This window comes from Oryx dammah, unplaced genomic scaffold (assembly GCF_014754425.2).
Source record: "Oryx dammah isolate SB20612 unplaced genomic scaffold, SCBI_Odam_1.1 HiC_scaffold_8, whole genome shotgun sequence".
In the NCBI taxonomy this organism is placed as follows: Eukaryota; Metazoa; Chordata; class Mammalia; order Artiodactyla; family Bovidae; genus Oryx; species Oryx dammah.
This window is the reverse complement of record NW_024070192.1, coordinates 16,914,339-16,937,467: the sequence shown is the minus strand read 5'-3', so window position 1 is coordinate 16,937,467 and position 23,129 is coordinate 16,914,339. Positions and strand designations below refer to the sequence as shown.

The window sequence follows — 23,129 nt, the reverse complement described above, 5'->3', positions numbered from 1 at the left end:
CTGGAAGGTTTGCAGGATAACCCTTTGGGGTATAATTCAGAACATGACACAAACAAGGTTGAGGTCACAAGTCTGCTTTCTGAATGAAGCAGTACTTCTGCCCATAATCACAGTCTGACCAGCCACCTGATCAAAATGTGCAGACCTTGTTTCCCACTCACCCTAGGGTCTCTCTCACCTACAAAAGCTTCTTTCTCTTACATCCTCCTCTCTCCCGAACTCTGAGCCCCTTGTCTAGTCAACTCCTACTCATCCCACAGTCTCTCAGCTCAGGAATTACATCTTTTAGAAGACCTTCCTAAACACCTTCCCCTCCTGAAAACACAAATGTCAAATGGAAGAATATTTTTACTGTCTGTTTATACTGCATGAAAGACATAAGACTCTTAAGGACTGAGACTGTACCCTGTTCGTGTCTACGGTTCTCAAGGCTAAGACAGGGCTTAGACACAGTCAGTGCTCACCAAACATTTGTTGAACAGATGAACTTAGTATGTATGGATCAATACAATCTACCTCAACTGCAGAATAAACAATTCAAAGAACATGGATGCAAAGGACATTTCAAGGTTATTCAAGAAGTGATACAATTCAATTAACACAGAACTGATATACCCAAAGTTATTTTAAAATTTACAAAATGCTAACTTAACCTTTCCCTTTGTGAACTTGCTTTCTTGTCAAAGATTTGGTGTCCTTTAAAAGAGTGAAAAAGTCTGTAGAAGTCATCTGGCTGGGTAACTGAAACAGATGCTGTGAGCAAAAGGCCTCCCTACTGGAATCTAGAAGCATCTGTGTTTTTATGGCAAGCCAAGCAGGATATCTCATTTTCTCATTAGAATATAAGTCCCTATAAATAGTTGCTGTTTACTTAGCACAATAAAGGCAAAGGAAAATTCCACAGTTTTTCTAATACTGACCTTGCCTCTAGGAGACAATGACAAAAGCCCAGCCACAATGTCCACATAACTACTATGAAATGAATATATTGAAACTGACAGGAAATTTTAGTTATAAGTTTAACTATTTGAGTTACTAGAACATTTAACTGTCTAAAGACTATAAAATGTTTTCCTTAATAACCTGAAATATAAAAAATTATTAATTCATTGCTTCTCAAAAGTATGAAAATCTCAACAAACCTTTAAAGGAAACCTTAGCAGAAGTAATTATATCAAGCTTCCCTGGTGGTGCAGATGGTAAAGAATCTGCCTGCAATGCATGGGACCCGGGTTCGATTCCTGGGTCAGGAAGATCCTCTAGAGAAGGGCATGGCAACTCACTCCAACACTCTTGCCTGGAGAATTCCATAGACAAAAGAGCCTGGAGAGCTACAGTCCATCGGGTTGCAAAGAGTCGGACACAACTGCGTGACTAACTAACTACATCATTACTTGTGTGAGCGCCTTTAAAGTATAGGAAGAGAACTGGCTTCGTCTCATCAAAAAAAAAAAAAAAACGGGAGAGGGGTGTAACCAGGACTCCTCCAGACAACACTGCAGTTTTTCAAATTTAAATAACATACTTTTGTCCAAAGGTTAGCTTTAAAAATTAGATTTCTAAGTATATGCTTTATTTTTTACTGAAGAATTAGCAGGGCAAAATTAAAAAGAAAAAAAACAAAGCATGTAGTACCTGATTAAAAGACCTCATTACAAATAACTGCAACACTCATGAACCCACTGGTCTTCTCTGTGGTGCTTCAGGCCTAGGTTACATGTCTCCAGAGACACAAATTCCTCCACAGGAAAGGGAAGTAGGACAACCTATATGAACCTGCTCCAGAGCCAGCTCAACTAACAAGTCTCGCTCAACTATGTGTTTCCTGAAAAACAACATTTTAGAAATATACTGTGCAATACAGTAACCACTAGACACATTATTAAAATTGAAACTAGTTAAAATTTTAAAACTCAGTTCCTCAGGTGCACTAGTCCCATTTCGAGAGCCACACACGGCTATCAGGGATCACTGCAGACAGTTTCATTGGACGTTGCTAGTCTAAAGCAGTGTGAGAAAGGCCATCAGTAACACCCGTCTTCAGGCCTATGGAATCACTCTGCTATGACTCCTGAAATAATAATTTCTATTAAAATTCTCAAGTTCTGCGGGACTAGAAGTGATAGGCAGAAATAAGTCAAACTTGTATGTCCTATAGTAATCTTGCAGAGAACCTGTAAGAATACCCTTCACACTATCCATCTCAGACTAGTAACTATTCACATAGATGAACCTCCTGACATCCTGTAAGGCCTTAAAATTCCTTTACAAAATTATACTGGAAAAAAAAAAAGAAAAGACTTCCCATTTTGGTATTCGAAAGAAACACATAAACACATGCACACACACAAAGGAAAATGTAAAAGCTGACAGCACTAAATACTGGCAAAGACGTGATGAAGTTTCTTAAAAGGTCAATGTGCCCCAGCAGATCTATCCCTAGATTTTAAGTCAAGAGAAATGAAAACGATGACCTGTATACAAATGTCCACAGCAACTTTATTCATAAATCAAAAATGGAAACAACACAAAGATCTGCCAACAGTTGAATGGATAAACAAACTGTGGCACAGGCATACAATGGACACTAGCCAGCAATTAAAAAGAAACTACGTCCTGATATACGTAACAGCATGCATAAACCTCAAACCATAAAGCTGAGTAAAGCCAGATGCTTAAAAGAGGTCACCCTATGTTATTTAAGCCTCATCTTAGAATCAGATGAAATCTCAGAAGAGAAAAAATTAATCTAGAATAACCATACACACACAAAATCAGTGATTGACTGGGATGGGGGTAAAATGGACAGCAAAAAAGCAAGAAGTAATTTTTTGAGATAGTTCTATGTCTTGATCATATTTTATTGTGCAGAGGTTATACCTCAATGAAGTTGAGAAATGACGGTCTGTTTTTTTTTTTTTTTTAATGGTTGGGCAGTCTCCAATAATTCCCATTGCAAAGATGGTATAAATGTTCAAACTACAAAATATAGTTTGGATACAAGGTACCTACACTCATGCAACAAAGACCTAATCAAGAGACCCAATCTCTTGCCTACTAAAAGAGAGATAGCTAGGTTTCCAGAAGAGACAGTTCTCTTTCCAACCAGGTCTCATCTCAACTGTAGGAATAACAAACTAGGAGAATGGCCAGATCTATCTCTAAAAGGCCGTCTAAGGTTACTGACCATACTGGCCTGCTAGTCCTGGGCACAGAATGTAAAAAGAGAAAGTATAAAACCTACACTCCTGTGTGTGTCTCATACTAACTAAGATTGGCAATTCTTCCTCCGGAGGAGAGTTAAGACTTTTTTTTTCCCCTCTGTAATAATTCTTCCCTAAGAGGCAAGGAATTTGATCTAAAGTTCTACTCTCCCCCTGGACAGGAACAGAAACATAAGGACATGGGAAAAAATCCACACCTACCCAAACATACATAAGAGGATCAAAGGAGATACCATGATTTACCTGGTACAGAGTAAATATTCAATAAATCTCAGCTATTATTATTATGACTATCATAGAGATATGCAATAATTGTTTGTAATAGAAAAAAAATTCACAACCTAAAGCTAAATAAATGCCATAAATAGCACCATGGTTAAAAGCATTACAAGTATGCAGCAATCTAAAAGGTCAAGGTACCTCTGTGTGTACTGACAAGGGGAATATCCACAATATAGTGCAAAGTTTTAAAAAAGGTATAAAACAGTATTATAAAATAGTATGTAGAGTATGCTTTTTAATTAAAAAAAAGACATAGTAAATTGTTAATAGTAGTTATTATTGAGGTGAAACAAGAAGGTGTAAGTGAAACATCTTCACTTTTCAGAGTTCTGAATGGTTGCAACTATTTTACAATAAATAACCCTTACTAATCTTAGGAAAATAATTTTAAATATAGAGAACTTTTATGTACAAAGTCGTCCTCTATGGCATTACTTTACAGTGATGAATTAGAAGCAAATTAAAAGTCCTATTTCAAAATGATAGCTATGTAAACTAAAACATGTCTACTTCATATATCCTCATAATATTCAAACCACAGAATAGTATACATATACGTGTGTATATATATATATACACAGAATAGTATACATATATGTGTGTGTATATATATATCAAACTGTAAAGTAAAATTTATATACGTGTATATACACACGTGTGTATATACACGTATATAAATTTTACTTTACAGTTTGATATTTTTCAGTACAGCAAAGCAATTAAATAAAAACACATCAAAATGTAAAAACAACTGTGACTGGAAAATGGGACTACGAGTAATTTAATTAATTTTCCTCTTTTCTGCATTTTCCAACTTAAAAATTACATAGATGTTATTTTACTAGCCAAATTAAAAGTTTTGTATTAAAGCTAATTGATGGTATATTTCATTTCAGATCTTTGTTTCTGCACAAACAGTGATGACCTCACACATTAGGAAAATAACTGTAAGGATACTGTCATTATTCATGAAAATATAAGACAACGTCTCATAATTTGCTTATTGTGTTTTTTCTTCATAATTAAACCATGTTGGTTAAATCTAGTTTTCTTTGACTACAGTGTGACAAGGATTTTTGTCCATAAATTAAGAAAACATACTTTTTATTAATAAGCTCAGTAAGAAATTACAAAATATGCTCTGAAGCACAGAATCTTTTGATAAATATACAAAGAGTTAAAATTTTGTTTATACTGGGTGGATTAACCAATGATTCAGCATTAAAATGAACACCAAATCATAAACTAGTTAACTGAGTCCTTGGCTTTGTGAATAATTTCCTCTCCATGACTGCATTAATTTGGGCAAGTTCATTAATGCCTCAAATTACATTACTTTAAAATTTGGAGAATTACCTGGAACAATATAACAGGCACTCAATAAATATTTGTGGAATTTAAAAAACTGTTTGAGAAATATATCTAGAAAGCTAATCAATATAAGATCCATATGAAGAAAACCAACAGAAGCACATACTGTAAGGATATCATCAACTCCAAATTAACCTATATATTTAATGTAATTATAAGAAAATCCCAATGGGACTTTAGCAAACTCAATCTAAACTGTAACTGGCAAAGTAAATGTAGTAGGCAAAATGAGAGGGGAACGAAATTTTTTCTAATTTGTGAAAGCAGCCAAGCAAAATTTCATAAAGAATGAGACTGGCCCTACTAGACATACCATCAGTTCAGTTCAGTTCAGTTCAGTTGCTCAGTCGTGTCTGACTCTTTGCGACCCCATGAATCACAGCACGCCAGGCCTCCCTGTCCATCACCAACTCCCGGAGTTCACTCAGACCCACGTCCATCGAGTCAGTGATACCATCCAGGCATCTCATCCTCTGTCGTCCCCTTCTCCTCCTGCCCCCAATCCCTCCCAGCATCAGAGTCTTTTCCAATGAGTCAACTCTTCGCATGAGGTGGCCAAAGTACTGGAGTTTCAGCTTTAGCATTATTCCTTCCAAAGAAATCCCAGGGCTGATCTCCTTCAGAATGGACTGGTTGGATCTCCTTGCAGTCCAAGGGACTCTCAAGAGTCTTCTCCAACACCACAGTTCAAAAGCATCAATTCTTCGGTGCTCAGCTTTCTTCACAGTCCAACTCTCACATCCATACATGACCACTGGAAAAACCATAGCCTTGACTAGACGGACCTTTGTTGGCAAAGTAATGTCTCTGCTTTTCAATATGCTATCTAGGTTGGTCATAACTTTTCTTCCAAGGAATAAGCGTCTTTTAATTTCATGGCTGCAGTCACCATCTGCAGTGATTCTGGAGCCCAAAAAAAGAAAGTCAGCCACTGTTTCCCCATCTATTTCCCATGAAGTGATGGGACCAGATGCCGTGATCTTCGTTTTCTGATGGCCAACTTTTTCACTCTCCTCTTTCACTTTCATCAAGAGGCTTTTTAGTTCCTCTTCACTTTCTGCCATAAGGGTGGTGTCATCTGCATATCTGAGGTTATTGATATTTCTCCCAGCAATCTTGATTCCATACACAGTAATTAAACCAATGTAGTGGAATTCCCTGGCAGTCCAGTGGTTAGGATTCTGTGCTTTCACTGAGAGCTTGGGTTCCCTCCCTGGTTAGGAAACTAAGATCCACAAGCTGCCTGGTACAGTTAAAAAAAAAAAAAAAAAACACAAAAAACTACATAGTACTAGTATAGAAACAGTTCAGTGAAGTAGAAAAAGCAATCCAGAAACAGAACCAGGCAAGAACTTAACAGGTAAAATTTAGAAACAGTAGAGGAAAGCTGAACTATTCAATAAAAGGCATTGAGACACGATTATCCACTTGGGGGGGGGGCCGGGGTGGGGTGGTGTCAATAATAATAGCTAATGTGTTTTGAGAGCTTATTTCATGCGAGGCACTGTTTTAAAAGCTTTACACACCTGCAAACACCCTAGCTCACAATTCTCTTTCCTACTGCCAAAATCTAAAGAACACTATTTGCCTCACTCTAGCTAACATTTTTGTTTTCTCATAACACAAGAATATTACTTCTCTCTAAACGATTTTTTAAACATGACTCATTCTGAATTTTGTATGCTTAGAAGAAGAAAAAAAAAGTCTAATTTTTAGGTGAATAAACTAAAAGATTGTGTTTTAATCCCACAGCTACCTCTAATTTGACTCAAGTACATAATGGAGCTCCATTTGGTCCCATTCAAGGATCACAGCATCCTATTCTTAACCTTAGACAAGCATCCTAAGGCATACATCTCAAATGTATAAGGAGGTAGAAACCCTCACTTCAGTGGTTTTTAGTACATCCGCTATGCCGTGTAATCATCACCACTCTCTAATTCCAGGACACTTCCAGCCCTCCAAAAAGAAACCCTGTACCCATTATCAGTTAGTCCCAATGCTCGCCTCCTGCATCCCTTGGCAACCACTAATCTATTTTCTATCTCTATGGACGTGCCTATTCTGAACACTTCATATAAATAGAATCATACAATCTGTCATCTTTGTGACTGGCTTCTTTCACTCGGCATAATGTTCTCAAGATCATCGAGGCTGCTGCTCGTGACAGCACACCATTCCTTTCCAGGGCTGGATAGTGTTTCACCGTATGGATTTGTTTTATCTCTATTAGCTGATGGATAATTTCCACTTTTTGGCTATTATGAACAATGCCGCTATGAACATTCATGTACAAGTTTATCTATGAACATACGTTTTCAATCACTTGCTGGACTTGCTGGATCACTCTATGTTTAACTTTTTGAAGAACTGCCAAACTGTTTCCCACAATGGCTGCACCATCTCACATTCCCGCCAACAGTATATGAGGGTCCCAAATTCTCTACATCGTCACCTTTTTTAAACTATAGCCATCCTAGTGGGTGTGAGGTCGTATTTCACTGTGGTTTTGATTTTTATTTCTCTAATGACTATGATGGTGAACATGTATCTTTCACGTGCTTGTTGGTTATTTTCACATTATTTTTTGGAGAAATATCTATTCAAATCCTCTGCCCATTTAAAAATCAGGTTTCTTTTTATTATTCAATTGTAACGGTTCTTTATACATTCTGGATGCTAGACTTTTATCAGACATATGATTATTAAATATTTTCTCACATTTTGTGGGCTCTCTCTTCATGTCTTGGTAGTGTCCCTTGATATATGAAAATTTTAAATTTTGATGAAGTTCAATTTATCTTAAAAAAATCACTGTTTCTACCATCAGAGACAGAAATCAAACAGATGAGTTTAGCCTGCTGAAAATTTTATATAAATGGAATCACTTCAGTATTCGTGCCTGGAGTATCCCAAGGACAAAAGAGCCTGGTGGGCTACGGTCCATAGCGTCGCAGAGTTGGACACGACTGAAGCAACTTAGCATACCATGTATTACTCCATGTCTGACTTCTACCCTTCAATATTATGATTACAAGACTCATCCACGTTTTGGCATGTAGCAATAGCTCATTTTCCTGGCTTTTTACAGTGTATAATTATATGAATATGTCACTACTATTTATACATGAGTTGTTTCCAGTTCTTAATCATGAATACTGTTGCTAACAATATGTTCATACATGTCTTTTGAATAACATGCCTATGTATTTCTATTGGATATCTATACTATATATATATGCACACACACGTGTATATACACATATATACATGTACACACACACTCCCCTACACCTACCCTCTCCAGTAGAATGGCTGGATCACAGGCATACGTGCACATGTTCAGCTTTATGGGAATTTTGCCTAAGGTATACAATGTGGTGTTCTGATACAAGTATAACTTCGTAAGGATTACGGTAACAAGCTAATTAACAGACCCATCACCTCACAGAGTTACCACTTTATGTGTGTGGTAAGAACACTTAAGATTTACTGTCTTAGCAAATCTCAAGAATACAATATTTTTAAAATTAACTGTAGCTACTATGCTATCTAGTATTTCAAGGTCAGTCAGGGGACCTGATTCTTGATATTGCAGGAAATAACTTGTGTTTTCTTAAATGTTTGAAAATTAGATGTAGGTGAAGGTATTAAAGGAAAGACAATTCAATAACCCTGAAGTCTAGAAATAACAAGGTTGAGAATACTTTTGGAAGGAAATCTGGGGGGTGGGCAGGAATCATCAACAATTTGTAAGAAATTGAATCCAAGAGCTTACAGTCCTAAATCAATGGTCCTCAACTTAAGCATTCGCCAAAATCACCTATAGAACTCTTAAGGGATTGAAGGGGCCCCACCCCCAGAGTTTCTAATTTAATCAAGGTGGGGGGCAGAATCTGTACTTCTAACAAGTTCTCAAGTGATGCTCATTATTAGCTGGTCTACAGATTCTACTTTGAGAATCAATGTACTAAGAAAACTTTAAAAAAAAAAAAAAGGTTCATTTCCTTCTACAATAGAAGAGAAGGGAATATAGGAAAGAAGGCTTCAATAATGCTTTTGGTCCATTTCATCCTCTACCTTGATAAAAGTTTATAATTAAGTTTATTTTGATGCTTGATAAGTAGTAAACTGATTCAAAGTCCATATAAACAAAAAACTTAAGAATTCATAAATGAAGATCAAGAAAAAGGACTGTATTGGAGGCCAGCAGCTCTTTAAAATTAGATCTATGCTATATTACTAATGACTTGGATAACAAAATAAACAAGAGTATTCAGTAGCCTGGCAGAGAATATAACTTTAAAATACAACTACACACCCTGTCCAAAATTATAATTTACTAGGTTAATCAGAAATAGTCATTCATCCATTCAACAATCATTCCATGCCAGGCTCTGTTCTAAACAGTGGGATCTAAGTTTGCTATCATCTCACAAAATTTTGTCAGTACTATTCTCCAGGAGAAAAGTAACTAGGATAACTAAAATGTTTTAATCTCCCCAAAACTGATATTTTTTGGAAGACCCAGAATTAGTGATAATTTCTAGTTTCATTGTTTGTCTAAGAAAATGTTTGTTCATATGCACATAACACTAAAAAACACTCTACATTCAAAAAAAAAAATCCACCAGTGATGGGAATTCCCTGGCAGTCCAATGATAAGGACTCCCCACTTTCACTGCTCAGGGCACAGTTTCAATTCCTGATGGGGGAACAGAGATGCCGCAAGTTGCTTGGCCAAAAAATAACAACAATAATTTTTAAATTAAAAAAAAAAAGTGAATGCTGGATTTCAAAAATGACAACATATTTGTTACTTTAATAATTTTCCCATTTTCTCTTACCAAAGATGTACATGCTACTGCTAAGTCGCTTCAGTCGTGTCTGACTCTGTGCGACACCAGAGACGGCAGCCCACCAGGCTCCCCCGTCCCTGGGATTCTCCAGGCAAGAACACTGGCTGCTGCTGCTGCTAAGCTACTTTAGTCATGTCCAACTCTGTGCGACCCCAGAGACAGCAGCCCACCAGGCTCCCCCATCCCTGGGATTCTCCAGGCAAGAACCTGCAGTGGGTTGCCATTTTCTTCTTCAATGCATGAAAGTGAAAAGTGAAAGTGAAGACGCTCAGTCGTGTCCGACTCTTAGCGACCCCATGGTAGCTAGTGCAAAATACATCAGAACTTAACACTTCATTCCGAATTTAGTAAAGGACCAAAACACTCTGCATTACTCATAAACAGCTGATGCTAATTCACTTGATTTCAAATCTATAGAGCACAAAGTTGCAAGAAATTATTAGCACTTTTTGGCTTCATGGTTTAAAAAAAGGAAAGAAAGAGGAAGAGAGGGAGGAAAGAAATCAGCTTATCAGCTTCTTAGAGTAATTCAGCTCAGTTTTACTGAAATGATCTTTATATCTGCCCCTGTTGAATATAAGGAAAAAATATAAGTCAAAATCAATGGCAATAAACTTAAACATAAAACAATTTAAAGGAGGAGAGACTGAGTTGCTCCTAAAATTCATATGGAAAAGGGCCAAGAAATGCCAAATGAAGAAAAATGAGCGGCTAATCCTACCAGATAGCAAGAATAATTTTTAAGCTATGGCAATTAAGACACTGATAGTGGTGCACATACAGACAAACAGAACAATGAAACAGAAATGAGTTTGGACTTAGAGTGAATATAAAACAGAGGTAGCATTACAGATCAGCAGGAGAAAGGATGGACTCAACACATGATTTTGAGACAACTGGTTATATATATGGGAAAGATAAAATTAGCTTAATTCACACCAAACACAAAAATAAATTCCAGATGAATCAAACACCAAAATATGAAAAGCAAACCATTAAACCTTTTCAAAGAAAATCTTTCTGACTTCAAAGTGGGAAAAGATCCTAAAACATATAAGTACACCAATACACAGAGGTTAAAAATGGGTACTTATAACTACAATAAAATTTAAATCTAAAACTCTACATACATGAAAAGATCATCACTAAACAGCTCAACAACAATAAAAATGGGCAAAGGATATGCAAAGGTAATTCACAGAAGAGGAAACTCTAACGATCAATATGAAAAATGCTCAATCTCACTAGTAATTAGGGAAAATTGCAAATTTAAACAACAGTATTATTTTATACCTATCATATTGTAAAAATTAAAATATCTCAATATTAAGTGCTGGAGAGGACATGAGGAACAGGTAATCATACACTGTTGTTAAGAACACAAACTTGTATAACTAGGTAAAGATAAAGGTAACTGATTACCCAGCAATTCTATGTAGCAATTCTACAAACAGAATATAGATCCATGTCTCTAGACATATCCTAAAGAAACTCAACATACATATGCAAGGAGATATAGACAAAAAAAAATATGTATTTCTGTATGTATGAGTATTTTCTTCTGTGTATACCAGAAGAAATAAAATTTGAAAACCACCTAAATTGTCCTCTAAGAAAACAGGTAATTGTGGTATATTTACAAAATAGACTACTACACAACAAACAGAATTACCTAAATCTACTTAATTCCAACATGACAATCTCAAATGAAAAAATTCAGGTTGCAGAAGGAGATATACAATATAACACCATTATATACATTTTTAAAACACAAAAAACAATATATTGGTTAGGGACACAAACCTGCATAGACGTGAACAGAAAGGATTTATATCAACTTTAGGCTAGTGGTTATTTCTGGGGGATTAAAAGATATAAAGCAAATATCACAGTATGTAAATACTTTTACAATCTGGGCAGTGAGCACATGGATATAGGTATATATTATTTGCTGTACTTTTCAGCATACTTGAAATCTCTTAAGATATATATGACTTATTCTTGTTCAAAATGCACAGAACTAGAAACAGTTACAGTCATACAAGGACTATCTAGTTTGCATCATAAAAAAAATAAGTAGGAAATCATGAGTTTGAATCACTAGGAAATTGAAGGCAATGTAAGGTGGGTCTCAGAGCCCATTCAAGGGCAGTAACACTGAAGTATGATCAAGGACTTCATTACGAGATTTTTCCCTAATACACTATAACCAGAGTATGGACCCTTCAGAATAGCATTACAGCAAGCACCTAGTACACTGCCAATACAGCTGTTTCCAAGAGTTCACTGTTCCAACAACACAAGAATTTCCAACAGTAAAACAATATACTTTCAGCTTACACCTTTGCACTCTTATAAAGAATACCTTAATCATCAATTCCTCTGGGTTTCAGAAAGAAGCTATCTGATAGTGCTGTAAAGAGTTCAATTCTGTTTTCTAAAATGTACTGCCTTCGAAGATACTTAATAAAATCACAAGAGTGACACACAAAAACAGTAACTATTGCATACAAGATTGCAAAAAGATGATATGCTTTGGACTGCAAAACTCTGACTTAGAAATGTAACTATGAGACATTTTAAATTATTTGTTTTGACTTGTGGTACTGCCCATGAACTGTCCCTAATTTACCACTGTGTTCCAATCTGAAGGTTGGTTTTTGGTAAAGATGTCATTCACCCATAAAAATGTTATCAATGGTTAGGTTTCTGGACTAGACTACAAGAGATTTTTCAATATGATAGCCTGACCCAGACCATCAGCCAGATGAGGTAAATTTCATTTCTAACGTCTTTCTAAACCCTTTTCAATACCTAAGAGTGTTCTCTCCCTTTGATTCCTATTTAACATCATCTTGCTCCTATTTCTTAAAACAAATTACCTCCACTAGTTGTAAGGATTTATGAAGAAAACAATCCATTGGTTTTATTCTCCTTAATGCATGTATATTTTCAGAAAGGGACTGCTAAATCTCCAAAACGTGAGATGTCTAGTAATTTTAAAAGAGTACAGAGGACTTCCTTGGTGGTCCAGGGTCTAAGACTCAGCGCTCCCAAAGCAGGGGGCCTGAGTTCGATCCCCGGCCAGGGAACTAGATCCCACAAGTCGCCAACTAAAAGCTCCTGCATGCCACAACTAAAACTCGTTCAGCTAAATAAATAAATAAAATCTAAAAAAAAAAAAAAAAGAGTACAAAAAAGTTCAGGCAATGTGGAAAGCCTATCTTCTTCCCTTTCCTCTTTCTTCAGGAGTGGTTTGAGCGGTAGTTTAAGGGACCTGGCATGCAACATCAGAGGAACTTCACTAAGGAGCCTCTCCCTACCTAGAGTCAGCTCTCCTTAGCTATAAAGACTACATTTCAGATTCTTTTCTCTGCTTCTCATTCCATGATTCCAGAGCAGTTGCAGCATGAGAGTTCTGAAAATCAGTGTGGGGGCCAGAGGCAGTGGCAGCCATCTGTACATGGAGGTCATTTATAAATAAGAGTCTACAGTCAATGTCAGTAATAAGAATTACAACGTTAGCATCTTGATTCATTACGAGCAAAAATTTAAAAGAGCTGAGAAAATCTATTACCTAATTGAATCTTTCAAAAAGCCAAAAGGAACCAGATATGTTTAAATTGATCATATTATAAAATGTATCCAACTTGTCATTTCATATTTTTCTAATATAACAAATACACTAAAACAATAAAGACAAAAATTATTTTCTTTCAGGTTCTTTATTTTTAAGATTAGGGGCTTCAAAGTAATTTAGGGATTAACCAAGTTCTGATGACCTTGGAGCTATATATTGAATAACATCACACAGTTTATTTTTCAGTTTCCCAGATGGACTAAATATGATGCTTTCTTTTTTGGACAGCAAAAGCAAAGGAAAAGAAATACAGATTACAAATGCTATCATCAGCAACAGTGATACAACAAATCTTCAGGAATAGAGCGAACATAAATACCGTTTACAAGATGATGTCAGAATGCCAAAATTAACTAAACCAACCCAAAGCAGTAATAACTCAAGATAGCTTTTCTCCCACAAAGAGGAAATACAGAACCCATTTTAAGAGAATTACAAGGCTCACCCTCTTTGTTAAACATGGATAGGTAGTTGTTAGTTATGGCTACAGGAAGAGAAGACAATGTGAGATGAGCCAAAGGGGTTTAGATTTTCCAAAAGGTAGAAGGTAGGTTTAAAAAATTAAACTTTGACAGAGGCTCTAAAATGTTTTAGGTAAGAAGGTAAATTTACCCTTTATACCCTGTCAACTAAATTGGGGAACTGACCTGAGTTCAAATCCTAACCTTGCTTCTTGCAGGCTGTGAACCTGCAAGTTACTAAGCCCCTCTCTCAGAGTAAACAAAGTTAATACTATTTACTTTGCAGGGAGGTTTTGTCCGGATTCACGGAGAAGGCAATGGCAACCCATTCCAGTACACTGGCCTGGAAAATCCCATGGATGGAGGAGCCTGGTAGGCTGCAGTCCATGGGGTCGTGAAGAGTTGGACACAACTGAGCGACTTCACTTTCACTTTTCACTTTCATGCATTGGAGAAGGAAATGGCAACCCACTCCAGTGTTCTTGCCTGGAGAATCCCAGGGACGGAGGAGCCTGTTGGGCTGCAATCTATGGGGTTGCACAGAATCGGACACGACTGAAGCAACTTAGCAGCAGCAGCAGCAGTTTGTCCAGATTAAATGAGATATATTTGTAGTTAAGCAATGGTACCTGAAGTGCACTGATATGTGCCAGCCTAGAAGTGGGTCTCTAGCAGCATGCTGAAGGCCTGGTTCTGACCCCATCATACCCTACCTTTTATCAATGACTAGAATGGAGACACAGAAGGCAGCGTTATTAAACCTATGGCTCTTCGGAAGAACACTGGAACAGAGCACCACTATGTTGCATAAAATGAAAGAATCAAAGAAACCTTCAATAGGTCGCAGAAACGACCCCAAAAAAGTGAACTGCAAAGGGGATAAATGTAAGGTCTCACACTTAGGTTCAATAAAACAACTGCTCAATACCTAGAATGTAGGGGTATGGGGGGCGGGAGGGGGGAGGTGCTGATTTTAAAAGAACACTGGAGCTGTAACTGATTGTAAGTTCAGTATGGGTGGGCTAGGCTTCCCAGGTGGCTCAATGGTAAAGAATCTGCCTGCCAATACAGGGGATGTGGGTTCAATTCCTAGGTAGGGAAGATCCCCTGGAGGGGAAAATAGCAATCCACTCCATTTATTCTTGCCTGAAAAATCCCATGGACAGATGAGCCTGGTGGTTTACAGTCCATAGAGTTGCAAAGAGCCAGACACGACTGAGCACTGAGCACTCAGTATGGGCCAAGGGTGTGATTTACTGCAGAAAAAAGCGAATACAATTTTAGCCTGTATTAGTAATGGTATTGTCCAGCATCAGAGAATAATAGTTCAAGGAGATTCTTCACTGATCAGCATGTTAGACTCTTGAGCACATTTTATCAATAGAAGAAACACTGACAAAAGAGAACATTTCCAAAGGAAAGTCACCTAAATGATGAAGGATTTGGAATAGAGGATATTTGGGAAATTGGGGATGTTTAATTTGCAAAAGAGAAAAATCTGGGGGAATATGTAACCTGTTTTCAAACAGCGAGGGAGCTATCACATGAAAAAGGAGTTATTTAGTTCTACAGTTTCAAACAGCAGAAATAATATGTATAAAAATTACATGGAACCCCATACAAAAAAGACTTTTCTAATATGACACTAAAATGGGCTAGCTTTATGGCGTAGCACCCTCTATCACTAAAGTATTAAGACAGAGATTAGATTCATTTCCAACAAAAATGTATTGAGCACCTTTGTCCCAGGCAGATACAAAGCACTGATGATGACAGTAAATACAAAACTAATACAGTCTTTGCTTTCGTGGAGAGTACAGTCTAGCAGTGGAGGCAAATAATCACGCTGCTGCTGCTGCTAAGTCGCTTCAGTCGTGTCTGACTCTGTGCGACCCCATAGACGGCAGCCCACTGGGCGCCGCCCCCCTCCCCACCGTCCCTGGGATTCTCCAGGCAAGAACAATGGAGTGGGTTGCCATTTCCTTCTCCAATGCATGAAAGTGAAAAGTGAAAGTGACGTGGCTCAGTCCTGTCTGACTCTTAGCGACCCCATGGACTGCAGCCCACCAGGCTTCTTCGTCCATGGGATTTTCCAGGGAAGAGTACTGGAGTGGGATGCCATTGCCTTCTCCGAATAATCACGCTAAAAAGTTTTAAATGACAGATAAATCTCTAAGGAAAGGAATACAGTTCTTCAAGAATATATGGAGAGTGGAGTTTGGGGGAGAATGGATACATGTATATGTATGGCTGAGTCCCTTTGCTGTCCACCTGAAACTATCACAACATTGTTAACAGGCTATACTCCAATATAAAATAAAAAGTTTAAAAAGAGACAGAAGAGCATATTAACACAGGATCTGACTTGGTATGGGATCAGAACAGGCCTCCCTTGAGTAGCTGAGTGATCCGTGAGTAGGAGGTAAACGGTTGGGAGCAGAACATCATAAAGAAAGGAAACAGCACAGGCAAAGTCCTTGTGATAAGAGGTTCAAGGATTGGAAAGGCTTATATAACCCAAGCACAGAGAGTAAGGCGGTGAGTGGAGATGCAGGAGCAGAACCACAAAGGGTCTTAAAGGCCCAGTTAAGGATTTGGTCTTCTCCCAAAAGTAATGAGATGCTACTAAAGGGGGGTGGGGATTAAGCAGCAATGTGCATGGGAGAGAATAATCAATGTGGTGAATGGCATAAGGAGACCACTTGGGAGCTTCCTGCAGTAGTCCCGGCCAGAAATGATAGTGCTTCGGGAAAAGCAGGTGGAAATGAAGATGTAAAGAGGTGAATGGATAGACTGGAGAGATTTTAAGGACGTTAAAATGACAGAACCCATGTAATTAGTCCAGTGGGTGTTTGGATACGGGTTAAAACAGCAATGCCCAAGCCAGATTCTTTGGCTCTAACAATTCCCTTTTTTTTTTTTTTTTTGGTGGGGGGTGGGGTGGGGCGGGGACAGAACTCAGTGATGAATTTTACTTGGGGACAGAGGATATGGTGATGAAGAATTATAAGGAATGACCCACTCCCCATCCGCCAGGCTTCTAACCTATATAGGTGGATGGATTGTGATGGCATTCACTGATATAGGAAACTGTAAAAATATTAGGTGGGATAAGACCATGGGTTTATTTGAACAAGATGAGTGTGAGGTGTCTTGGTTTTAAATAGTTTGGCATATTGATCCGGAATTTAAAGAACAGGTCTGGACTGGGAGTAAAATATTGAGTATCACTGGCATATAGACAGTAGTTGAAACTGGGCTTAGAAGAGGCTGCCTAGGGAGAAAGCACAGACTGAGGACACAGCCCTGAGGAACATCTGCATTGAATAACAGAGTAGAGGAGGGTGAGTCTGCAAAAGAGTGGTCTGACTAAAAACTGGAGGGAGGCTGAAGCCAAGGGAAGAGCGTTTTCCATGAAGGAGGCAACGGTCAACAATGTCAAAGGCTGTTGAGACATCCAGCAAGACAAGGAATGAAAAACATCAATTTAAAGTTTAGAGGCATGTTTCACTGGCATGATGGGACCAGAAATCAGACTGCGGTGGGTTGAGGAATGAGTGGGAGGAAGGCAAATAGGAGACAAATACATGAGACAATTCTTATCAAGATTCCTGGCTGCAGGGTGGGAAGAGAAAAGGTGACAGCTGTGGGGGTGGAGGGAGAGTTTGTTTCAAGATGGAAAAAGCCTGAGTTTGTTGTTAAAAGGGAGTAGGTGAATACACAGGAATGGGGTTCCTTAGAAGATGGGGAGAGACAGACTGAAGCACAGGTGGAGGGAGTTGTTGTGGAGGAAGTAGCTGCAGATAAAAGATAAGGCTGTGGGGAAAAGAAGAGAAAGAGGCCTAATTAAATGACCTTTAAGGTCTCTTCTCACTCTAGACTCTCCTGACTTACAACTGTGTTCAGGGAGTCTATCTGCGTGTATGCATAACCTATGCAAACTTATTCAAATATTCCAGTAGAAATAAATCAGTCAAGCACATCCTTATCCCCTAATGACGCAGTTAACGTCCCCAGGTTTATGACCAGTAATCTCTAGACAGGATCCATCCCTCAGAGAGGTTTTTGCTCAACGCACACTGCAGTACAGCACAGAACCAGTCCTATCGCCCCTAGCCAAACCCATACTACACCGCGATCTCAGAGGCTAAAGGAGGAAGTAAAATTTAAAGCCCTGAAACTACAACATACCCTGGTGCATGCAAAACGACTGTCATTCATAAAAGCAAAATGCGACACCTCAAATCCATCCCCACTCCAAGCTCAAGGCATTTCTGCCTGAGCCGGCAGTGACACGTCCCCCGATGGCCGAGGGTTAACAGCCAAAGTCATTTGCACCCCCCTCCTCCTTTCCCGAGACCTCTGATTGTGAACAACCAGGAATGGGGTTCCTAATGGTCCCTGTCACAGCCCTTGACCCAATGGAGCGGACAGATGCCCCGCAGTTGTTCCAGAGAAGGCACCTAACAAGCCCTCCTCGTACGAGGGTGCGGAGAAACCCCTCGAGCCCTCCGACCCGGGCTGGGACGGCCACGAGACTGCGGCTACCCTGAGAAGCTAGGGGGACAAGCCCCAAGGGATGGAATGGGAGAATTAAAGGAGACCCCAGGAGACCCGGGTTGCGAGGGGGTCTCCTCCCCTCGAGGTTCCTAAGGGGGAAGGAGTTTCTGAGGAGGGCTAATCCCCTGCCACCACTCCCCACTTCCCCCCCCGTCTCTGGCCTGCCGCCCCCTCCAACACCCCATTCGCTCAGGCTCACTCCCCTCCCCTGAGGCCGTCTGGACCTCCCGTTGCCCGCGAGCCTGGCACCCCCGCCTCGAGCCGCGGCTCCCGGGCCGGCACTCACCCGGCCCGCCATCTTCACGGACACGTCCGGCTCCGCCGCTGCAGCTCAGCGCTAAGCAGAGCCCGCCCCCGCCGCGCGCGCCCGCTGCCCGCCCTCGCGCAGGCGCGCAGCCGCCTTGACGCCCGCGCTCGCCCGGCCGCGTCCCCGGCGCCCGCGCCCCCGCTCCGCCGGACGCGCGCGGGTTCGGCGGCTGTCAGAGGCGGGCGGGGCGCCATTTTGAACTCGAGCTGCCGGGGGCGGTGGGGGCCAGTGACTGTCCATCTAGCACGTGTCTGCTGGTGACTTTCTGCAGGGCTCCTTTTGCGAATCTCATCACAGCTGGCTGTTTGCCCTGGACTATGTAGCAAGGATTTTGATACTTTTAACCATTGAGCTCCTTATCTCTGCCCTTTAATGGCCTTTTAACTTTATACTCCCAGACCCATTTGGGTGAAAATGTACAGAAGAGCCAGCCCCCAGTGCGGGTACTGGCCTTCCCCCTGGGAAGATCAGTGATGCGTAGTGGGTTCTGAGTTCAAGTTCTTTGTGAATTCAGGCTTTTCATTGTAGGCGGACTTGTTTCCTAGCACCTGGAAATGATCGACCTTGGTGTTTACATTTAGTTTGTTTTGCCTGGAAAGCTCAGATTTAAGATTTCATTCAAATGTATAAGTGAATTGTGATTGTTTCAATGTCTTTATAGAATTATTAAGTATGTTTATGTATAAAGGTAAGCTATCTCTTAACAACCTTTTGTCATTTACCAGTGTTCATTTTAGACAGTATAAATATGGAATTTGAATGAATTGTGCCTTAAATTCGGTCTTTTTTTTAATCTTGAACGTCTTCTGTCTATCACATTTCCTCAGAACAGGTAATAACAGCGCTCTATAAGAAGAGAGGTTCTCCCAAATAGGGTCTCTGACGCTTTTATTGTCTCCACTATCTTATATTTCTCTTTATATTTACACAAGACAATAAGAAATGATGTCTTAATTTTTTCATAGTTAATTAGACCACTCTGCCCCGCTACCTCCCTTCATAGTTAATTAGAAGAAATAGTTTTTTCCAACTTGAGGAAAGGAAAGAATTGTAAGAGCTGGCCATGCTTTAGCGACTTAAAACGGAGAACCAATAAGTGACCTGAAGATTGGGGGCGGGGGGGGGGGGGGCAGAAGAAAAAAATCAGGTAAGTGTGGTAAACTTTTACACTGCACCTGAGAACCAGACTGCTCTTGGGCAAATCAGATGTTAACTAATCATCAGCAGATCAGAGAGTTCATCAGGAAACACAGGGAACTAGGTGAACTCTGATCTATTGACTTGGAAAAACTATAAAAATAGAATAGACTGGGGAGTCAGAAGTCTTAGATTCTCGTCCTTTTCCTTGCTCTGCTACTCTCTTCCCATCTTTGAGCCCCATGTTCCTTATTTAGGAAGTGAGAGGTATAATTCAATGAGCTTAACATTTTTTGCATACTTTGAATGTATAAATCAAAGACATTTTGCCAAAATGATTACCAGATCCAAAAGATGACATTGGCTGTCAGTACATTGATGTTATTTTCAAGGCCGGAGAATAAGCAACTGTATTTATATATGCCACTGCTGTGTTGTCTTGTTTTGCGGGGTAAACTAGACTGCAAGTGAAAATGTTTTCAGTCTCTCCGACAAGGAGCAATGTATCTCATCTAGGAAAGATAGTCTTGCTGGATGCTTGGAAAGGTTCCTCCGTGTCAGCTTACAAGCATATGTACCCATGATAGGGGGTTCTTTGTATTCTTTCACAAAGGGTATCAATTCACTGGACTCATGTGCACAGCTCTCTGCAGGGTCCACCAAAGAAATAATAGGCAGACATGAGCTCCTGCCCTTGAGGTGCTTAGCCTCCAGCAGGGGAGTGAGGGTTCTGAGCTATCACTCCAGGTTGTCACATGTCTGTGCATCCCATCTGTGCCTTGCTCTAATATTCCAAGGTCATCCTAGAAACAGTGGGACTGTTGGTGATTCTGCATCACCTTCTGAGCAATCCTTGCAGTCAGGGTTGATAGAACACATTTTTTCTGCCCCAAATCCATTCCCCCTTTTTTCCGGTCACAGGTACCTGGGTTCATGTAGCCTCAAAAGCATTATCAGACAAGGTACCTAGCACTCCCCTGGCCTGGGAAGGATCACAAAACCCAGACTCAGTCAGTCAGATGCTCTCTCTCCCAAGTGACTACAATCTTGCCCGTCTTGAGGAAGAAAGAAAAAAGCAAGAGCTGATTTACCCCAATGGTGATATCCTGAAAAGGCCATCTGCTTGATTAGCCCCCTGGAATTTACCTGATTTCTTTTTTTTTTTTTTCTTTTTTAATAAAGTACCAATCTCCATGATTTCTTTTTTTTCTTTTTTAATAAAGTACCAATCTCCATGCTAAGGGTCAGACATGACTGAGCGATTTCACTCACTTTTCACTTTCATGCTTTGGAGAAGGAAATGGCAACCCACTCCAGTGTTCTTGCCTGGAGAATCCCAGGGACGGGGGAGCCTGTTGGGCTGGCGTCTATGGGGTCGCACAGAGTCGGACACAACTGAAGTGACTTAGCAGCAGCAATCTCTCATTTTATGTTTTAACTTATTTTTAGTTTTGGCTGTGCTGGGTCTTCGTTGCTGCAAGCAGGCTTTCTCTAGTTGCAGCACGTGGAGGCTACTCTTCATTGTAGTGTTCTGGCTTCTCACGGCAATGGCTTCTCTTGTGGAGAATGGGCTCTAGGTGCTCGGGCTTCAGTAACTGCTCCATGGCATGCGGGATCTTCTCGGACCAGAGATTGAACATGTGTACCCTGCACCGGCAGGCAAATTCTTAATCATGTGACCACCAGTGACATCCCACCTGATTTCTGTCTTTGGCAAAATCTGTTTGTCTCTCTTTGTCTTGATTTCTGTGACTTAATTAGTCTTTCCTTTCCTCAAAAACAAAAAACAAACAAAATGTCCCTCAGCTTGTCATTGATCCCTGAAAGTCTTTTCCTTTCAATGAGAAACTAGGAATGACAGCTTACAATGATTTAAATTTAACCTACAATGAAAATGACTAAGGTCAATTTCTAAGGTCTAGGGGGCTTTTTCAGGTGAGAGAAGGTGGGAGAGGGGACTAGGGATAGGCTCAGAGAGGAAAGGGGGACCAGGTACCTGAAGGGTGAGAAGAGAAGACACGCAGGTAGCAATACCCAAGATAGAGAACAGTGAGGTAAGTGGGGCGAAGGTCAGCTCTTGCTGATCAGCTACTCTCTGACCCACCGTGATGGTTAATTTTACCTATTAACTTGGCTGGGCCATGGTGCCCAGATACTTGGTCAAACGTTATTCTAAATGTTTCCATGAGGGTATTTGGTGACGAGATCTACATTTAAATCAGTGGACTTTGAGTAAGATGGCTCTCCATACTGTGGATGAACCTCATCTAATCAACTGAAAGCCTGAATAGAACAAAAGGCTCAAATCCACTTAAAGAGAATTCTCCAGTGGAATGCCTTTGGACTTGAATGGCAGCTCTTTCCTGAATCTCCAGCTTTCCAGTGTCTCCCATCAGATTTTTGGACTTGCCAAGCCTCCAGCATCACATGAGTCAATTTCTTAAAATAAATCTCCCTATATATATACAGCCTGTTGGTTCTGTTTCTCTGGAGAAGCCTGACTAATAAACCGTGTTTCCTGCTGGTAACGAGGAAGTGATTCCAAACTCTTATGCTGTAAACTTGGTATCACCCACTGCTCCCTGATAGGTAACCAGCATTTAGAGGTGGAGGCCTGATTCAAAGTTTTGGAGACTCCATAAATATATATATATATTTAATTTTCTGGATTTTGGTGGGTGGGGGTTGGGGGGTGCTGTGCTGGGTCTTCACTGTTGCGTGGGCTTTTCTCTAGCTGTGGGGATGGGGCGCTGCTCTCCAGCTGTGGTGTGAGGGCTTCTCGGGGGCTTCTCTTGTTGCAGAGCATAGGCTCTAAGGTGCTCAGGTTTCAGCAGTTGCAGCACTCAGGCTCAATAGTTGAGGTTCCCAAGCTCTAGAGCACACGGGCATCACTGCTTCATGGCATGTGGGATCCTCCCGGACCAGCGATCGGACCTGTGTCTCCTGCATTGGCAGATGGATTCTTTACCACTGAGCCACCAGCGAAGCCCCTCCATGGATATAATTCTATGTTCAAATTATGTCCAGATGAACAACACTTAATAATTGCTTCCTTAGAATGGGACTGAGTAACTTTCGGACATTCTGGTTGTAGCAGTGATGCTAACAACTTAACTAGGGGGAAATAAACTTTTTCTGTGTTTTGAGGAATGAGAGCAATAGTGAGCTACATAAAGTGAACTGATGCTCCGTTATCCAGTTTATTTAACAAAGAATATGATGTTTTGCTGATTTCCACGTTAGTTAAGGGAAAACTAACTTTAGTCTGGAATCCTGGGGCTGAACAAA

At 40.1% G+C, this 23,129-nt stretch overlaps 1 protein-coding gene across 3 annotated transcripts in view; it reads right to left on the bottom strand.

Moving 5' to 3' along the window:
* The window catches only part of NSF (N-ethylmaleimide sensitive factor, vesicle fusing ATPase), a 149,238-nt gene extending 130,465 nt beyond the window's left edge, over window positions 1-18,773 (bottom strand). Inside the window, exon 1 of one of the 3 annotated variants that reach the window (XM_040245078.1) lies at window positions 18,684-18,773. In XM_040245078.1, coding sequence (XP_040101012.1) covers window positions 18,684-18,695 — 12 coding nt within the window. In that variant the 5' untranslated portion in view covers window positions 18,696-18,773. The remainder of the gene's footprint in view (window positions 1-18,683) is intronic. The other 2 variants (XM_040245080.1, XM_040245079.1) reach the window with 2 other exon arrangements.
* Window positions 18,774-23,129: the final 4,356 nt, after the last annotated feature.